Genomic DNA, 14,582 nt, shown 5'->3' on the forward strand with positions numbered 1-14,582 from the left:
TAGGAAGGGCCAGAGCTGGTGCCTAAAGGAAGCACACAGAAGACAAAAAATGGCATTAACAAAATCAGCAATTCAGGGGCAGAGGGGGGTGGGTGAAGCCCTAGGGGTGAAACTCTCCTGTGCTTGCTGAGCCTGTGAAAGTGCCTCTCCACATCCCTGAATTCCCACAGCAACCCCACATGTTATATGCAAGTGGAATGGCCAGGCAGGGGCCTTCCACACCCTCTGCATGCTAAGAGAAGGAATCTCTGGTGGCTTCAAACACCGTGATATAGAGGAAGCCTTTGGGATTGCAACTGTGCCAAGAGCTGGGACAGCAGCTGCCCAGGAGCAGAGTGCGGTGAGGCAGATGGAAAAGAACATGCAAATTCTATCTCATGCAACCTGAAGCAAAACCCACTTACCAAGAATATAGGGTTATCCTCAGCTTTGTGAATTCAAATGCAAACTCTATATATGTGGAGTACCAAATCCCCCTAGGAATCCATTGGTTCACCTGGGAGGTGCACTCTTTTCTCAGAAGCTTTATGCATGGTCTAACAACTGATTTAACGTGCCTCTCCTGTCTGCTCTGCTGCACTTAGCACTTCACTAGAAACCACTGTCTACTAGGGAAGGGAATCTGTGTGTGCTGAGACCTTCCTTTGCCCTTCTTTTGGGTCAAATAAACAACCAAGGGATGAGTGGAGTGGGAGAGGCAGGAAGCTTATTATTGCCTTTTTCTTGGACTCAGTCTTATTTCCCAAACCCTGAACAGGTACAAAAGTTTCTATCTGCATCTGATCCACACACGTGGTCCGTGGGTATCTGCAGATTTGCGGGGCTCTAGATAGACAATTTGGATCCTCATCCATCTACGATTTACAAACATGGTCTACAGACATAAATTGGACGCCAGCAGATTTTCGGGGCCCTACTTATTTAATCTCTTCCACAGAGCTCCCATGATTCATACCACAACAATTTTGCTTAAAATAAAAAAGCAAGTTATCTGATTTTGCCAAATGGTGGGAAGAGATAAACATGAATATTAGGTTACAAAATTGTTGCTGCTCAGGCTCACTTTTAATATGATGATTTACTTTATTGCTGGATTACCTCATTTTTATTATCAACAAACTTTAGCCCTCTGCAATCTTATTATGGTGGTTGCAATCATATTATGTATTATATGCTACAGAATCAGAAGAGCCAACATAGAAATAAATAAAATAGGGATCCATGCAGAAATGCCACATTTTTGCATTCAGAGCTACTCAAACTCTGAGTGTACCACACACTTGACAAAAACAGTGCTTTTGTCTCCTTCTCAGTATAGCAATAGGCTGAATCTACAATTACTGAGAATCTATCTGATGCAGGTTTGGGCTCTCAAACTTAAAGCCACTTCTAAATGTCCACAAGCTAAACAATAAACTTTAGGGAGGAAGGTGGAAAGAACTGACAAGTTATGACTATTTTTAGCATAACACACAACCTCATGCTCATTGGTCTTAATCACAAGCACATGTTGACAGGACAGCATCTCAGAAATTTCCCAGTGCCATACACAACTGGCTACAGTTCAAAGTCCAACTGTCCCTCCAGCTGAAAGCAAAAACGAAACCTCAGCCATTCTGTCAGAATTACAGTGATCCTATTACACATAACAAATAAAAAGTCACTCTTGCTGAGAAAAACACTGCAGATACATACAGCATTCATTGAATATAGGAGACTTCCAAGTACACAACTCCTAATGTAACCAGATTTGGTTTTGTTGTTGTTGGTTTTTTTTGTTTTGTCATTAGATTTTAATTCTCTCTTGCTTTCCTCCACTTCTCTTAAAAAGAAATAGAAAGTTTAGGGAAGAAAAGAGTAGGAGAGGCAGGAGTGGAATCTGAGATTTATAAAAGAATTGTCAAATATACAGATACTGCAGTTTAAGTTAAAATAGGGTGGGAGTATATCTGCTACAACATCCATCCTAAAAACATGCCAGCTGTTAAAAGAGGCAGTGCATTAGAAGTAGTTAGATATAAAGAGAATGTAAACTAAAAGTCTTCAGGGGAGACATTTCAAATACAGCACTATACACTGTATGCTATCTTTTATTTTAATCATGCTATAAACCCTGCCTTTTTGAATGGCTATCTCTTCTTGCAGTTACTTACATACTGGTACATAAATTAAAAATCTAGAAGCAATTAGGAATGAAGCAAACACTCTTTTGATGCTAATACATCAAAAGAAGGAAAGAAATTCCCTCTCTGCCCCCAAAACACACTCAGTTCTGCAGAACACAGAAAAAGTTCCCCTCTTCCAGGCTAATTGCTAAAATCGCTACAATGGAGATTCTGATGTCAAGCTCCGATTACATGGAGATTCAGACCACTCGCAAACACAGGTTTTTGAACAGCCCAGCTCTCTGACTCAAAAGACCCCACCACTGTGCACTTATGCTGTAAAATATATTCTTGGAAGATGATCATATTTCCTCCACTTCAGACACGAAAACATTGCCATTAAAGATCAATGGGCACCATGAAGTTGCAATACTTCAAACTATGGAAGAGATAAAGAGAATATTTGACAGATCCGGTGCCAGAACTACAGGGGGTGGAATAACAGATGGGGACTTGGACCTATGAGCATTTTGGAGGCCTCCTCTCCCCTTGTTACAGGTACGTCTGCTTTCACGGATGCTGGAGAAAGCTATGCCAGAATAGAGCCTGCATAAACAGAGCCTTTAAAACAGGCTGCGCTCTCCTACACTGACTCTATGTTGTTGGCCAGCATGGAGGGAAGGCGCAAAACCCTACTTTAGCAGCAGCAATGCCCAGAAAATATCTTTCCTCATCCTTGCTCTCCTGGAAGCAGCTTCGGCTGGCTCACACGTGAGACAGCATGGTAATGCATAGCTTCCTATGGCCTCTTCCCACGCCTGGCATACCTGTCCCAGGCCAGCTATAATATGATCCTTACAATATAAAGGTCATCAAATCATCAAATCTGTGCAAAAAAAAAAAAAAAAAAAAGGTCAGATTTTGTTGAGCCAGAGAAATGTTTGAGTGGCACCCTTATATTTGATATTAATGTTTGCTTCCAGTCATTCCTTCCTTCCACTCAAGGACATTTCGGAACTGGCCAACAGCTTTTGCAAACACATCAGGCTCTTCCTCTTACCTCCTCCAGAAGTCAAACTCCTATCTTTCTTGTGTGGAAGCAGATAGCTAATTGACTCTCCTGCCTGACCTCTGTCACCAAGAATTTAAGTAACGACATTCTCTTTTACCTTCACTTCCCAGGTGGCTCCCAGACAGTGAATTTTAAAAATGACTCTCACCAGAAGGAGGAAAGGAGGTAGAATGAAGAATAAGATTTTAAAAGGACACAGACACAGGGCTTTACACACATTATTAAATGATAAACATTTTCAAACAGACACCAGATGCAGGCTATATGAAAATGTGTACCCCTTTTATCAGTCCAGATCCTCATTTGGTACAGATCGCCTGTGCATCTAGGTTCCCTTACACCAGTTTTACACACGGGGAACTCCACTGACTTTAATGGAGTTATCCTATTTATGTCAGCTGAGAACCACATTAAATATCTCTAATGAACATATAAGACCTGTTCTCCTCTCACCCCAATGTAAGCCAATGTTTACTCAAATATATGACTGGGGGGAGATGAGAATCCAGCTCCTAATATTTTTATTCACCCCTCTTATCAGAAGAGCTCTTCTATTAGCCATATATCCCCCAAATAATCATATTTCTCTGTTGTTTAGGAGTTACTGAATGTTCACAGTTAAAAGTCCTAGCACCACTGAAGTCAATGACAGATTTTTCATTGACTTCAATGGGGCACTGAATTTTACTCCTTTTATTTTAAGATCAGACTCGAATACATGACACAATGTCAGTCAAGGTGGCAACCCCACATTCCAAAGCATTAGGTAAATGCAGAAGTGCACCTGTAACAGTCCTTGATAGGAGTTTCTACCAATTGCTTAAAATAGATGAAAAAAGCCTTTCACCTGACTCTACGTATTCTTCTCTATTTCAGAGGCTATGTGTCATCATTCATTTGTAAACAAAGACAGCTACTTTTCTATTTTGAATGGCTGTGTTTAGTCTAATGCTTTTGTGAGGCACGGAAACTCTCAGCCCATGGTTTTCCTCTTTCGTTTTTTATTGTTTCACCAGTGGCAAAAAACAAACAAGAAAACCAACATTTCAGTTTTCCGCATCTCACAGTCCTTGCTCATTTGACATCAGCCCTCCAGTCTTATCATAAGCAAAGCAGTGAGGGAAGTCTCCCACTTTCCCACACCAAGAGAGAAATCAACTGAAATACACAATGTTGGATCATGTTGCATGAATTGGAAAACTACACTCAGGAGTGCCATAGAAAAAAGTCTTCTAAAAAATAGGTATCTGATAAAGAGAAAGAAACCTTGCCCATTTCCAGAGGGGCCAATAATTGTGCTCTCTCATTCCCTGTCTGTGAGTATGAGAGAAATATATATTGATGGCATTGGTTATCACATCTAATGCAGAATTTTTCTTTCCAGATTTTTCTATAGGCCCCAGACTGAGTTCCTAGTTCAAATGAGTGTGGGTGGGTGGGTGTGGGTGTGGGTGTGAGAGAGAGAGAGAAAGAGAGAGAGAGAGAGTCAGCAAGGCTCTGTTATATCTCACATACCTTACATTTCCCAAAGCACATAAAATAAAACGTAATGCCCTACAGTCAGATGCTTCAGGTCTGTCTTGAACTCAGAGAAGCACCAGAGTACAGAATTAAGGAAAACTGAAAATCCCTTCTTCATGTGGCTATTAGTATTGTAATGAGACACGGGATGGGTCACCCCATATTCCTCATCTCCTGTTGTGTCTCAACACGACAGAAAGAGCCCAGATTGGAGCGGAGGCCTAACTGTACATATTTGTCTCACCCTCACAAAAATCAAAATAAAGCTATTATTTGTTGCTGTTATTATGGCTTTAAAGGATGCACCCAAAGATATTTTAGAGTAACACCCATCCTTAAAGAGGCTGGGTTTTCTGATAAAGCAACCATATCTGAAGCTTTTTGGAACAGCTTCACTTCGGAGATTCTTTACAGATTCCATTTCAGCAGGAATTGGGACTTCAACATGATAAAACTAGGAGACGCTATCAATAAAAAGTCTTGTAAGAGAAATTATGGTGGGGCAGAGGAACACACATGCAGATCACCATGTATTAAAACACTTCTTGCAGTGCTGGGATCCCATACCCAGCAGTATTCTACCAACCCCTGGGAAAAGACTGAAACTGACCAAAAGCAAAAGTGAACTAACCAGTCAATTTTCAGAAACCAAGCCAAGTTAAATGTGATAAGTAAGCATACAGCATAAACCACAGAGTAAATTTGCAGGTAAAGAAATTAAGATATTATTTTTATCTTGATACTGTCCCTTTAAAGAAAAAATGGCAACATAGTGAAACTCCTCGTAACACTTCTAGAGCTGCTCCGAGGAACTTGTGAAAAGCATAGTAACACACAGTGTTCCTTTGTTCCTTGGTAGCCATAGCACCAAACCTGGATATACAGAAACATGGGGAAGAAAAAAGCAAGGAACTACTCTCATGGATTAAACTTTTAAAAAATGTTCCTTATGAGTAAAATATTTATGTTTTTTTAGACAAATAAAACCTCAGCACTTCTGGAATCCTTAGAGACCACAGGACTTTAAAATTCCACTTCCTAGGCAATGCAGGATACTTGTAAACCTTCTCCATCCAGTAGAGTGGCCTACATCATCAATTTCTGCAAAGCTGAAGCTTTCATTTAAAAAGGGTTACACTTGTAGCCCCTGTGGTTAGGAAGTAACATTTCCAGATATCAATAGTTACCTTTCTGCTTTCCTGAGTCTGCAGACAGAGCCTGTGCTTCTGCTGATGCTCACAAATTACTCAATAAGCAACAAAATAAAACTAATAAGATTCTTAGCAATTTCACTGCTACTATTCAGAAAGCTGTAGGCAACTGTGAGACCATCAGGAATGATGTCACTATCACCTTGCTTTTGCTTTGGAAATCTTTACCAGCAACAGCAGCAATTTGTGGTGGAGTAAAACAAACAAACAATTAGAGAGTGAGAGAAGGACAGAGAATAATCAACTTTGGAGTGGCAGGAAAGGAAAAGAGAAAGCTCTTCCTTCTCTTCCACCAGTAGGGTGGGATAGGGTTCAAGTTTCTTAGACCCTGACTAACTAGAGACTTATATGAAAACTGGAAAGTTAGCCAGGATTGGACTATGATAGGAATCCAAGTAGTAAAATGGAGGTGTTTGGAGATGGGATGGGGGGGAAAGAAACAATCGTTTCCTTGAACCTAGATGATGCCTTCCTGCCAACATTTCTAATTTATTCCTCTAGCTATACAGGTGCCTAATAAAAGAGTCCTTGAAGTTTTCTGCTGTGACTTTCCTATGATCCCTACTCAGATGTTTTATTTAAACTGTTGTAAATCTTCAAGTTTAAAAATGTAAAATATGTTACTTTCTGGAATACTTGTTCGCATTGCTATTATCAGGGGAGCTGACAGCCTCGCCAGGCCCCCAGGCAAGGGAGGGGGAGCTCTGCACTCCCAAAACGCCTGGGGCCTCAGTCAGAATGGACAGGGCCAGGAGCAGCCAGCCCGCAGTGCTGTCTGGATTGCAGCGCACCCGCTCCACGGCCCTAAGCACTGCCTGGAGCATACCACACAATGCTTCAGCAGTGATTTAAAGGACTGGGGCTTTAGGTCATTTTGAATCGCCATGCCCTGGGGGAGTTGCCCTTTGCCCTCCCCCCTGCTTCCAGTCAGTAGACTTTGCTATTATACCATAGTTTAAAGAGACTTTTTCCTGCTCTTTACAGTAACATTCTTTTTTTGATTTCCCAATAGTGGTAACATAGAATTATAGAATCCTAGGGCTGGAAGAGACCTCAGGAGGTCATCAAGTCCAGCCCCCTGCCCAAAGCAGGACCAATCCCAACTAAATCATCCAGCCAGGACATTGTCAAGCCGGGATTTAAAAACCTCAAGGATGGAGATTGCACCACCTCCCTAGATAACCCGTTCTGGTGCTTCACCAGCCTTCTAGTGAAATATTTTTTCCTAATATCCAACCTAGACCTCCCCCACTGCAACTTGAGACCATTGCTCCTTGTTCTGCCATCCGTCACTACTGAAAACAGCCTCTCTCCATCCTCTTTGGAACCTCCTTTCAGGAAGTTGAAGGCTGCTATCAAATCCCCCCTCACTCTTCTCTTCTGCAGACTGAACAAACCCAAATCCCTCAGCCTCTCCTCGTAGGTCATTTGCTCCAAGTAACCTGACTTGTCAATTTACGGGGTCAGATGGCTGTCTGATATAAATTATTGACTTCAATGAGAATACTCCGGAGAGGATGTGAACCATTATCTAGACATCCTTATAACTAAATCTTGTAAATTGACTGATTCAATAGGAAAGAGAGAAAAAGGCCCCAAAATTTCACCGCTCAGTGTGTTTTAGCATGTTTACTAGCAGCCAAATACAGGCTGAAAATTTCTTAACCAGGATTCTCAATCCGGCAACATCCATGGTCCAGCATGTCTGTTGCATGACCAGAGTCCCGGTGGAGGGCCAGCAATAAGGTTCCCTGCGGGCTGGCAGGGCAATGGGCTGCCTGCAGAGAGCTGATGACGGGGCTATCCAGCAGGGTTGGGAGACCCAATGTTTGGCTGCCCAATGGAGCTGGGAGCCCCGGCATGTGGCACACGCATGGCTGCCCAGGGAGCCCCAGTATACACAGCTAACCGGAGGCCCAGTGCTAGGCTGCCTGGCAGAGCCACTGCAGTGATGACTGCCCAGCAGGTCTGCAGGGTAGAGGGGCTAGTAGGAGGTGAGAAGCCAGCTAGGAGGCCAGCAGCCAGGCCAGCGGCACCAGTGACAGGGGTCCAAAAATGGTCCGGCAAAATCCCGCATCTGGGAACAGTCAGGTCCTAAAGGTGCCGACCAGGGAGGTCTGCTGCGTAATTGGACAGTATTATTCTCAAATCATTGTGCTGCAATTAGCAGTGTTATTCCATCAACAGTTTGTACAGTAGCAAGACAGACAAATGCTTTTAAGTGTACAGTCTTTTAAAAGTGTACTTAATCTGAAGTTCTAATACCATATTGCACAGTGTGTCCTGGCATGCTAAAAGCACTGGGCCAAATTCAGCCTTGGTATTACTCTATTAATGTCAGTGGAGCTGAGCCAAATTCATCCACTGAGTTGAGTGAAATATCAAGGATGGGTTTGCTCCGCCACATTTAAAAACTATCACATATGGTTTTGCCAGTAGTGCTATGAATGAGGAAGGGTCTATGCAGGGAAATGACTAGACATGCTATCTTCATAGCCCTGGTCTACACTAGGGAGTTATTTTGAAATAACTCACCTTATTTTGAAATAATATGTCGAGCATCCACTCCCCTAAACTCATTATTTTGAAATAATGGTCTGGGGTTATTTCAAAATCAGTAATCCTGCTTTCTTTGGGGAATAAGATTATTTTGAAATAGTTATTTCAGGAGTTATTATTTTGAAATAAGTTATTTTAATATCGTTTCCTAGTGTAGACATGCCCCTACACTGTAGAATGGGATGTGTGCTTTAATATGGAAGGTGAATTACTCTGTGAACCGTATGTTAGATCTATAGAGGTGTGGGGGAAAGTTATGTGGCAAACTGGTTCCTGACTGTGAGAGGTGGTATGTTGGTGTGAGTAGCTATGTTGATGGTGTATACATACGGAAAGTAGGGACATTATCTCTGGGCTCCTCCAGAAGGGCATTCACATGACCTAGTCATCCAGGGAAATCTCTACAGTTTCAGTCTCCAGATCTCAGAGTGTATGCATGGGGAGTTGAGGAAAAAGAATCAGTACAATTATTCCCCTCCAAAAAATCTGAAAAATTAGCTCCTGGCCTATTAAAATGTGTGTGAAAAAAGACACATTCTACTTTTATCAACACGTGGGCAAATCCAAACATTCCAATGAAGATCATGGCGTTTCACTGATGCAGTAACATGAGCTTCAGGGGGTAGACGAGTTAGTCTGTACAGAAAAAAAACAACAAATGGTCTGGTAGCACTTTATAGACTAACAAAACATGGAGTGTGATGTACTGTGATTTGCATACAAAGTGCATAAATGCAGCACACAGGGAGAGAAGAAAGCAAAAAAAAACAAAAAACCATAAAAGGGCTAGATTTGGCTCTCACGCTAGTGTAAATCTATAGTAATTCCTCTGACCTCAGAGTAGCTACTGTGGAGTTATACTGGTACAAATGAGAGTAGAATGTTGTCCAAAAATATTTAGTACCCTCACTTGGTCCCCTTCCTTTCATCACACAGTCCTGTTTCTCACCACACATTTCTAATCTCAACAAAAATAAACAAAAAGCCCCACTCCAGTTACACATTATTCCTCACTCTGAAACAGAAATTCTCCTCATCATGGGCCAGATCCCAGCGGGTGTACATCAGCATGCATCCACCGAAGTCAATATGGCACTGACTCTCACGCACTACCTCCAACTGAGAATCTTATCTTAAACATCTGTTTTGATCACGTAGGGCATGCTCCTGTTCAAAATCACCTCAAATCGCTCAAAAGAGGGATAAATCCCTACTTTACACAGGTGTGAACAAGAGGAAAAATCAGACAATGAATGATAAAGTGTCATATTCACTTCCAAAAATCTCTTTAATAGAATGGACATATTCCAGCCTCATTTAGCCCATCTACAACTGAAGTAATTTCACTGAACGTGGTGAAGCTACTCTGGATTTACACTGGAGTAACAGAACAAAATCTCACCCAGTACTCCTCTCTAAGCATTGCTTCTCCACCAATGGCAAGAGAAGAAAAGAAGTCAGTATATTATCCTGTGTTAGCTCAAAGTTTGAGTCAGAAATCTTACCTAAGTAAAATACATATTCAAAAATATTTGGAAAATGTATGCATCACTAGGAGTCTGAAAATGGTTACATTAAACCATTGTTAACATAAGCCATATTCTGCAGATATTAACAGCTGTGCAAAGAACAGAGCCTGCCACTGCTTTTGACTGGAGAGGAAGCAGGATTAAAGCAACAACATATCCAATATTTTGCCTTGACCACAAAAGATCTCATGTTTTTCCAGGATTCCTCAGGGTTGCTCTTCAAAACAAAAGTCGCTGCTCAAACTTCATGACTTTATGCCCTTGAAAACTGACCACAGATTATCCTTTTTATTATTTCTACTTAAGAGCTTAGAATTTGAAGCCGGATGTCAGGTATACTCTTAAGGAAAGGGGAAATTTGCACTGACAGGAGGAAGGGGGCAAATGAAGCCTGGGTTTGGAGAAGTATCAGAGATTCCTTTAAAAAAAATCCCATGGGGACCTTTGTATAAATCATGCAGCATCTCCTCTGTCATAAGAACAGACATACTAGGTCAGACCAATCCTCCACCTATCCCAGTACCCTGGCTACTAACAGCAGCCAGTGCCAGATGTTTCAGAGGGAATGAATAGAACAGGGCAATTATCAAGTGATTCATCCCCTGTGGTCCAGTCCCAGCATGTGGCAGACAGAGGTTCAGGGGCACACAGAGCATGGGATTGCCCCGCTGATCATCATGATCCATGGCCATTGATGGACCTAGCGCCCGTGAACTCATTCTTTTCTGAACCCAGTTCTAGTGGTGGCCTTCACAGCATCCCCGGACAAGCCCCCCACTCGTGGCTCTGCGGTCCCAGCAATCCTAGTGAGGAGGCAGCTTCTTATGTAAGCCAGAAACCACTGACATCATCTTTCTCGCTGCTGAAAGGGTCTGGGCGCACACGCCGCGCCTGGGAGCGCACTGATGCGCATTGGTGTGTGTCCACATGAGCAGCCCGGCTGGGGAGCTGTCTCTTTGCCACTGGTCAGTAACAGCCAAGCCAGGGAGTCCCTTGGACCTGATCGGCGGGGAAGGCGCAAGTCGGACGAATTCCCGCAGTTTCAGCCCTTTCCACGGTCCGCTCCCCCTCCCCGCACCCCCGAGCCACACGGCCACACGGCCGGGGCTCCTGCGTTGTAGGCGGCTAGCCCCGGAGGGCGGCGGGACTGCGAGCCCCAAGCTGGGCTGAGCGAAGCGCTTAGCGGCTCGTCCGTACCCCCCGCCGCCCGCGCTCCCAGCCCCACGGCTGCCTTTCGCGGCGAAGGCAGCGCTCCCCTTGGAGACCCTCCAAACTTTACACCCAGATGGTCTGACTCCCGTGCCGCCTGCGACCCCCCCCCCCCCAATCGCCGCTCTCCCCACACGGGGGCAGGCACTTCGGGCCATCTCGCGGAGCGGCTGGGATGGGGATCTAGGAGAAGCCCCCCCCATTCATTCAGCATCCTAACTCAGCGAGTCAGCCCCGGTGTGGTGTCCTAAAGCACCAACTTTTCATGCCCGGAGCCCCTCCCCCCTGCCCAGGCAGCGCCCATCTCCCGCTGCCCCCCGGCCTCACGTCCCAGGCGACCCGCTGGCTACTCACGCACTGCCTCCTGCTTGGGGTCCAGGCTGCGCAGCACCCCCTGCACCCCGCCGATCTTGCCGTGCAGCGCCCGCACCCGGCGCTGGGCCAGCTGCAGCTCCGTCTCGATCTCCTGGAAGAGGGTGCAGGCGTGCCGGGCCACGTCGGACAGCTGCCGCAGGATCCGGGCCAGGGCCCCGTTACTGACCGAGCCGAGATCCCACAGCGGCAGCCCCGCCGCAGCCTCCTTCCCCTCCGCGGCCACCGGCCCGGCGCCCGCCTCCTCGGCCGCGGGCTGCGGCTGGTCCCGGGGCTCCGAGCAGCCCAAACTCTCCTCCAGCAGCGAGGCGGCCGGCGGCTGCCGGCACAGCCACTGGGGCTCCACGATCCGCTTGGCGAAGGGCATCGCCGCTGCCGTCCCGCCGCACACAAGCTGCCCGGCCCCCGCCGCCCCGCACGCCGGGCTGCCGCGCTCTCCCAGCCCGCTGTCACTTGCTAGCAGCCCGCATCGCCCGCCCGGGCGTCCCCCATGGTGCGCGCCCCGGGCGGCGTCCTCTGCCTGCCAGCGGCTCCCTCCGCTGGGAAGTCACCGGCGCCCAGCCCCGCTCTGCCCTGCTCTGAGCATCAGCTGCCCTGGCGGGGAGCTGCCCGCCGCGCTCTAGCGGCGAGAGGTGCTGCCTTGCCGAAGGACGGCGAGAAAACCCGGCCAGCGGAATCCGCCGAAAGCCTGGGGCGGGAGCGGGGAGAGGAGGAGAAAGAGGGAGAGGCGGGAAGGGGCGAGGTGGAGGAGAGACATCGCCCCGCTCCACCGCAGGGAGTCAGTGCAGGCGCCCTAGTGCAGCCAGGGGAAGCGTGGGGGGAGGGAGGGGACTTTATCGCGGGGAGGCCGGTGGGGCTGGGACCCATTTCCAGCGTGGAAAACATCCCTTTGAAGATGGGTGCAGGGAGGGGGGGATAGCCCCTGAGGTCTCCATGGGCCAAATGAACTCCACTGGGGGTTTGTGGGGCCCTGGGTTGGGGCCAAAAGGAGGGGTTCAGAGTGTGGGAGGGAGCAGTGGGTTGAGGCAGGAAGGGGGATGGGGGAGGAGTGAAGGGCTGCAATTGTGGGTGCAAGCTCTGAGGAGGATGAAGCATTCCTAGTGCAGAAGGGGGGGGCTCCAGGCTGAGGCCAAGCGTTTGGACTGCAGGAGGGGGCACAGGGCAGGAGGTTGGGGGATGGGGCGAGGAACTGCAGCAAGCCATGTTTCTCCCCGTCCTCCCAGCAGGGCCAACACAGGGGCTTTAGTGGCCGTAGCCCAGGGCCCTAGGCCAAGGGGCCCCCAACAAAAAGATCTACAGTTTTGGCAGCACAGAGATCTTTTTCCAGGGCCTCACTTAGCCCTGGGCTCAGCCCCTAATGCCCCATTCTTAATCCAGCCCTGTCCATAGGTGCTGGAAATAGGGGTGCGAGGGGTGCTGCTGCTGGGGGTGTATTCCCTGGTGTGAAGTAGTTTCCATTATATCTACTATTTACAGTTTGGTTCAGTCATCTTGGAGGTCTCCCAAGACAGAAAGGCACCACTGTGTATGGGGGTGAGGGAGACCATAACTGAAAAACAAATCCCTTTGGAACGTCTTTTGCTGCTGGGGCCTCTTTCAAAATGGACATAACTGTGACCCGGAGGTGTTTTGTAGCAGGTGTGGCAAGGAAAGTTAGAATGGATTATGTATATTTTATCTGCTGCAGGCTATAACCTAGGTCAGGGCAGAGCGCATTGCACAATCAGGTCCTTGCATTGTAAAGCCTTAGTAGCAAGGATTGCATCTTCCTGAATGTCTGTACATCACACAATACCTGTGGTCTCTAATCCTGTCTGAGGGCTACCACTGTATTAATAATGTACTAGTAAATAATATACTAGTGAAATGACAAGTTTACTCCCCTATCCTAGACTAGCACATTTCTGCTGCAATGAGAGCACTAGCTAAATAGCCATTAAAAAAAAAAAAAAAAAAAAAAAGGTCTGGTCTCTGTTTATCCTAGAGAATTCTCTAGCAAATCTTTGCTGCTTTTCTGGAGACTGAGGTAATGCAGAAGGGTTAAGGTATCAGCATGTGACACAGAATATGCTCCAAACTCTCATATGAACTACTCATTCCAGACATAAAGCCCCCAGAAAAGCTATTTTTCAGTCAGTTAAACATGAGATATTGTTTTCGACAAGAGACATTCTGTTTTGGAGTGTGATATTCTGAAAGTCAATCCTAATCAGAAAATGTAACATCTACAAGCACACGCCACACAGCTAAAAGGTGCTGGCTTGGCCCCACCTACAAGGACCTACTATCATACTCAGGATCTCTTTCCAGGAATACTGGCAAAACAGAAACCCATAACAAAATTTAAAAACCACCACCACAACCACACCAAAACAATTCCTTGGGTCACCCTGGTTTAAAGCTCTCGTCAGGGGTGTGTCCTCTTTGCTTCCCTCATGTCTTCCTGCTTCAAGGCCCATTAAAGGATTCTTTCCTAGGCCTTGTCTTCAGTTCTCAAGACTGAGGCTCCAGAGAGTGATCTCCCAAGGTTTGATTTAGTGGGTATAGTAAGGACCTCTAAACTGACTGCTGATGGTGCCCCCAAAGACCTTGGTACTCCACTGGGTCACGTGGATTACAGGAAGTCAATGTGAGAGTTTCACCCATTGACCTTCTGCAGTGGGGCTCTGTAGAAATTTGACCTAAGGTACATCGACTCCAACTATGCTATTCTCATAGCTGGCTAAAACTTCAGTTGACTTTCTCCCATAGTGTAGAGACCTGGCCACACTCTCTCAGCTGAGCTGAGCTTTCCAGCACTATATTCAAGCAGGCTTCTCCCTCCCTCCACTCCCCACTGGTTCCTATTGTCTCACCTTCAAAGGCACAGGGACTCCAACTCTCACAACTGCAGTACCACCTTCCTTATTCACAATCCGGAGGTTGACAGGGAAAATCAGTTCCCCATCCCCAGCAGCATCTGATTAATGAACAGATCCAGCCTCTGGGTCGCTCCCTTCCTGCT

The 14,582-nt window shown here is 46.3% G+C and overlaps 1 protein-coding gene across 3 annotated transcripts in view; it reads right to left on the reverse strand.

Annotated features, from left to right (window-relative positions):
* Nucleotides 1–14,582, reverse strand: part of NHS (NHS actin remodeling regulator) — a 373,181-nt gene that overhangs the window by 349,186 nt on the left and 9,413 nt on the right. For 2 of the 3 annotated variants that reach the window (XM_075914037.1, XM_075914029.1), the window contains exon 1: nt 11,561–12,249. The exons of the other annotated variant lie outside the window; for it this stretch is intronic. In XM_075914037.1, coding sequence (XP_075770152.1) covers nt 11,561–11,945 — 385 coding nt within the window. In that variant the 5' untranslated portion in view covers nt 11,946–12,249. Of the gene's footprint in view, nt 1–11,560; nt 12,250–14,582 lie in introns of those variants that run through there. 3 annotated transcript variants of the gene reach the window in all.

The sequence above is a fragment of the Pelodiscus sinensis genome, chromosome 1, assembly GCF_049634645.1.
Source record: "Pelodiscus sinensis isolate JC-2024 chromosome 1, ASM4963464v1, whole genome shotgun sequence".
NCBI classification, from domain to species: Eukaryota; Metazoa; Chordata; order Testudines; family Trionychidae; genus Pelodiscus; species Pelodiscus sinensis.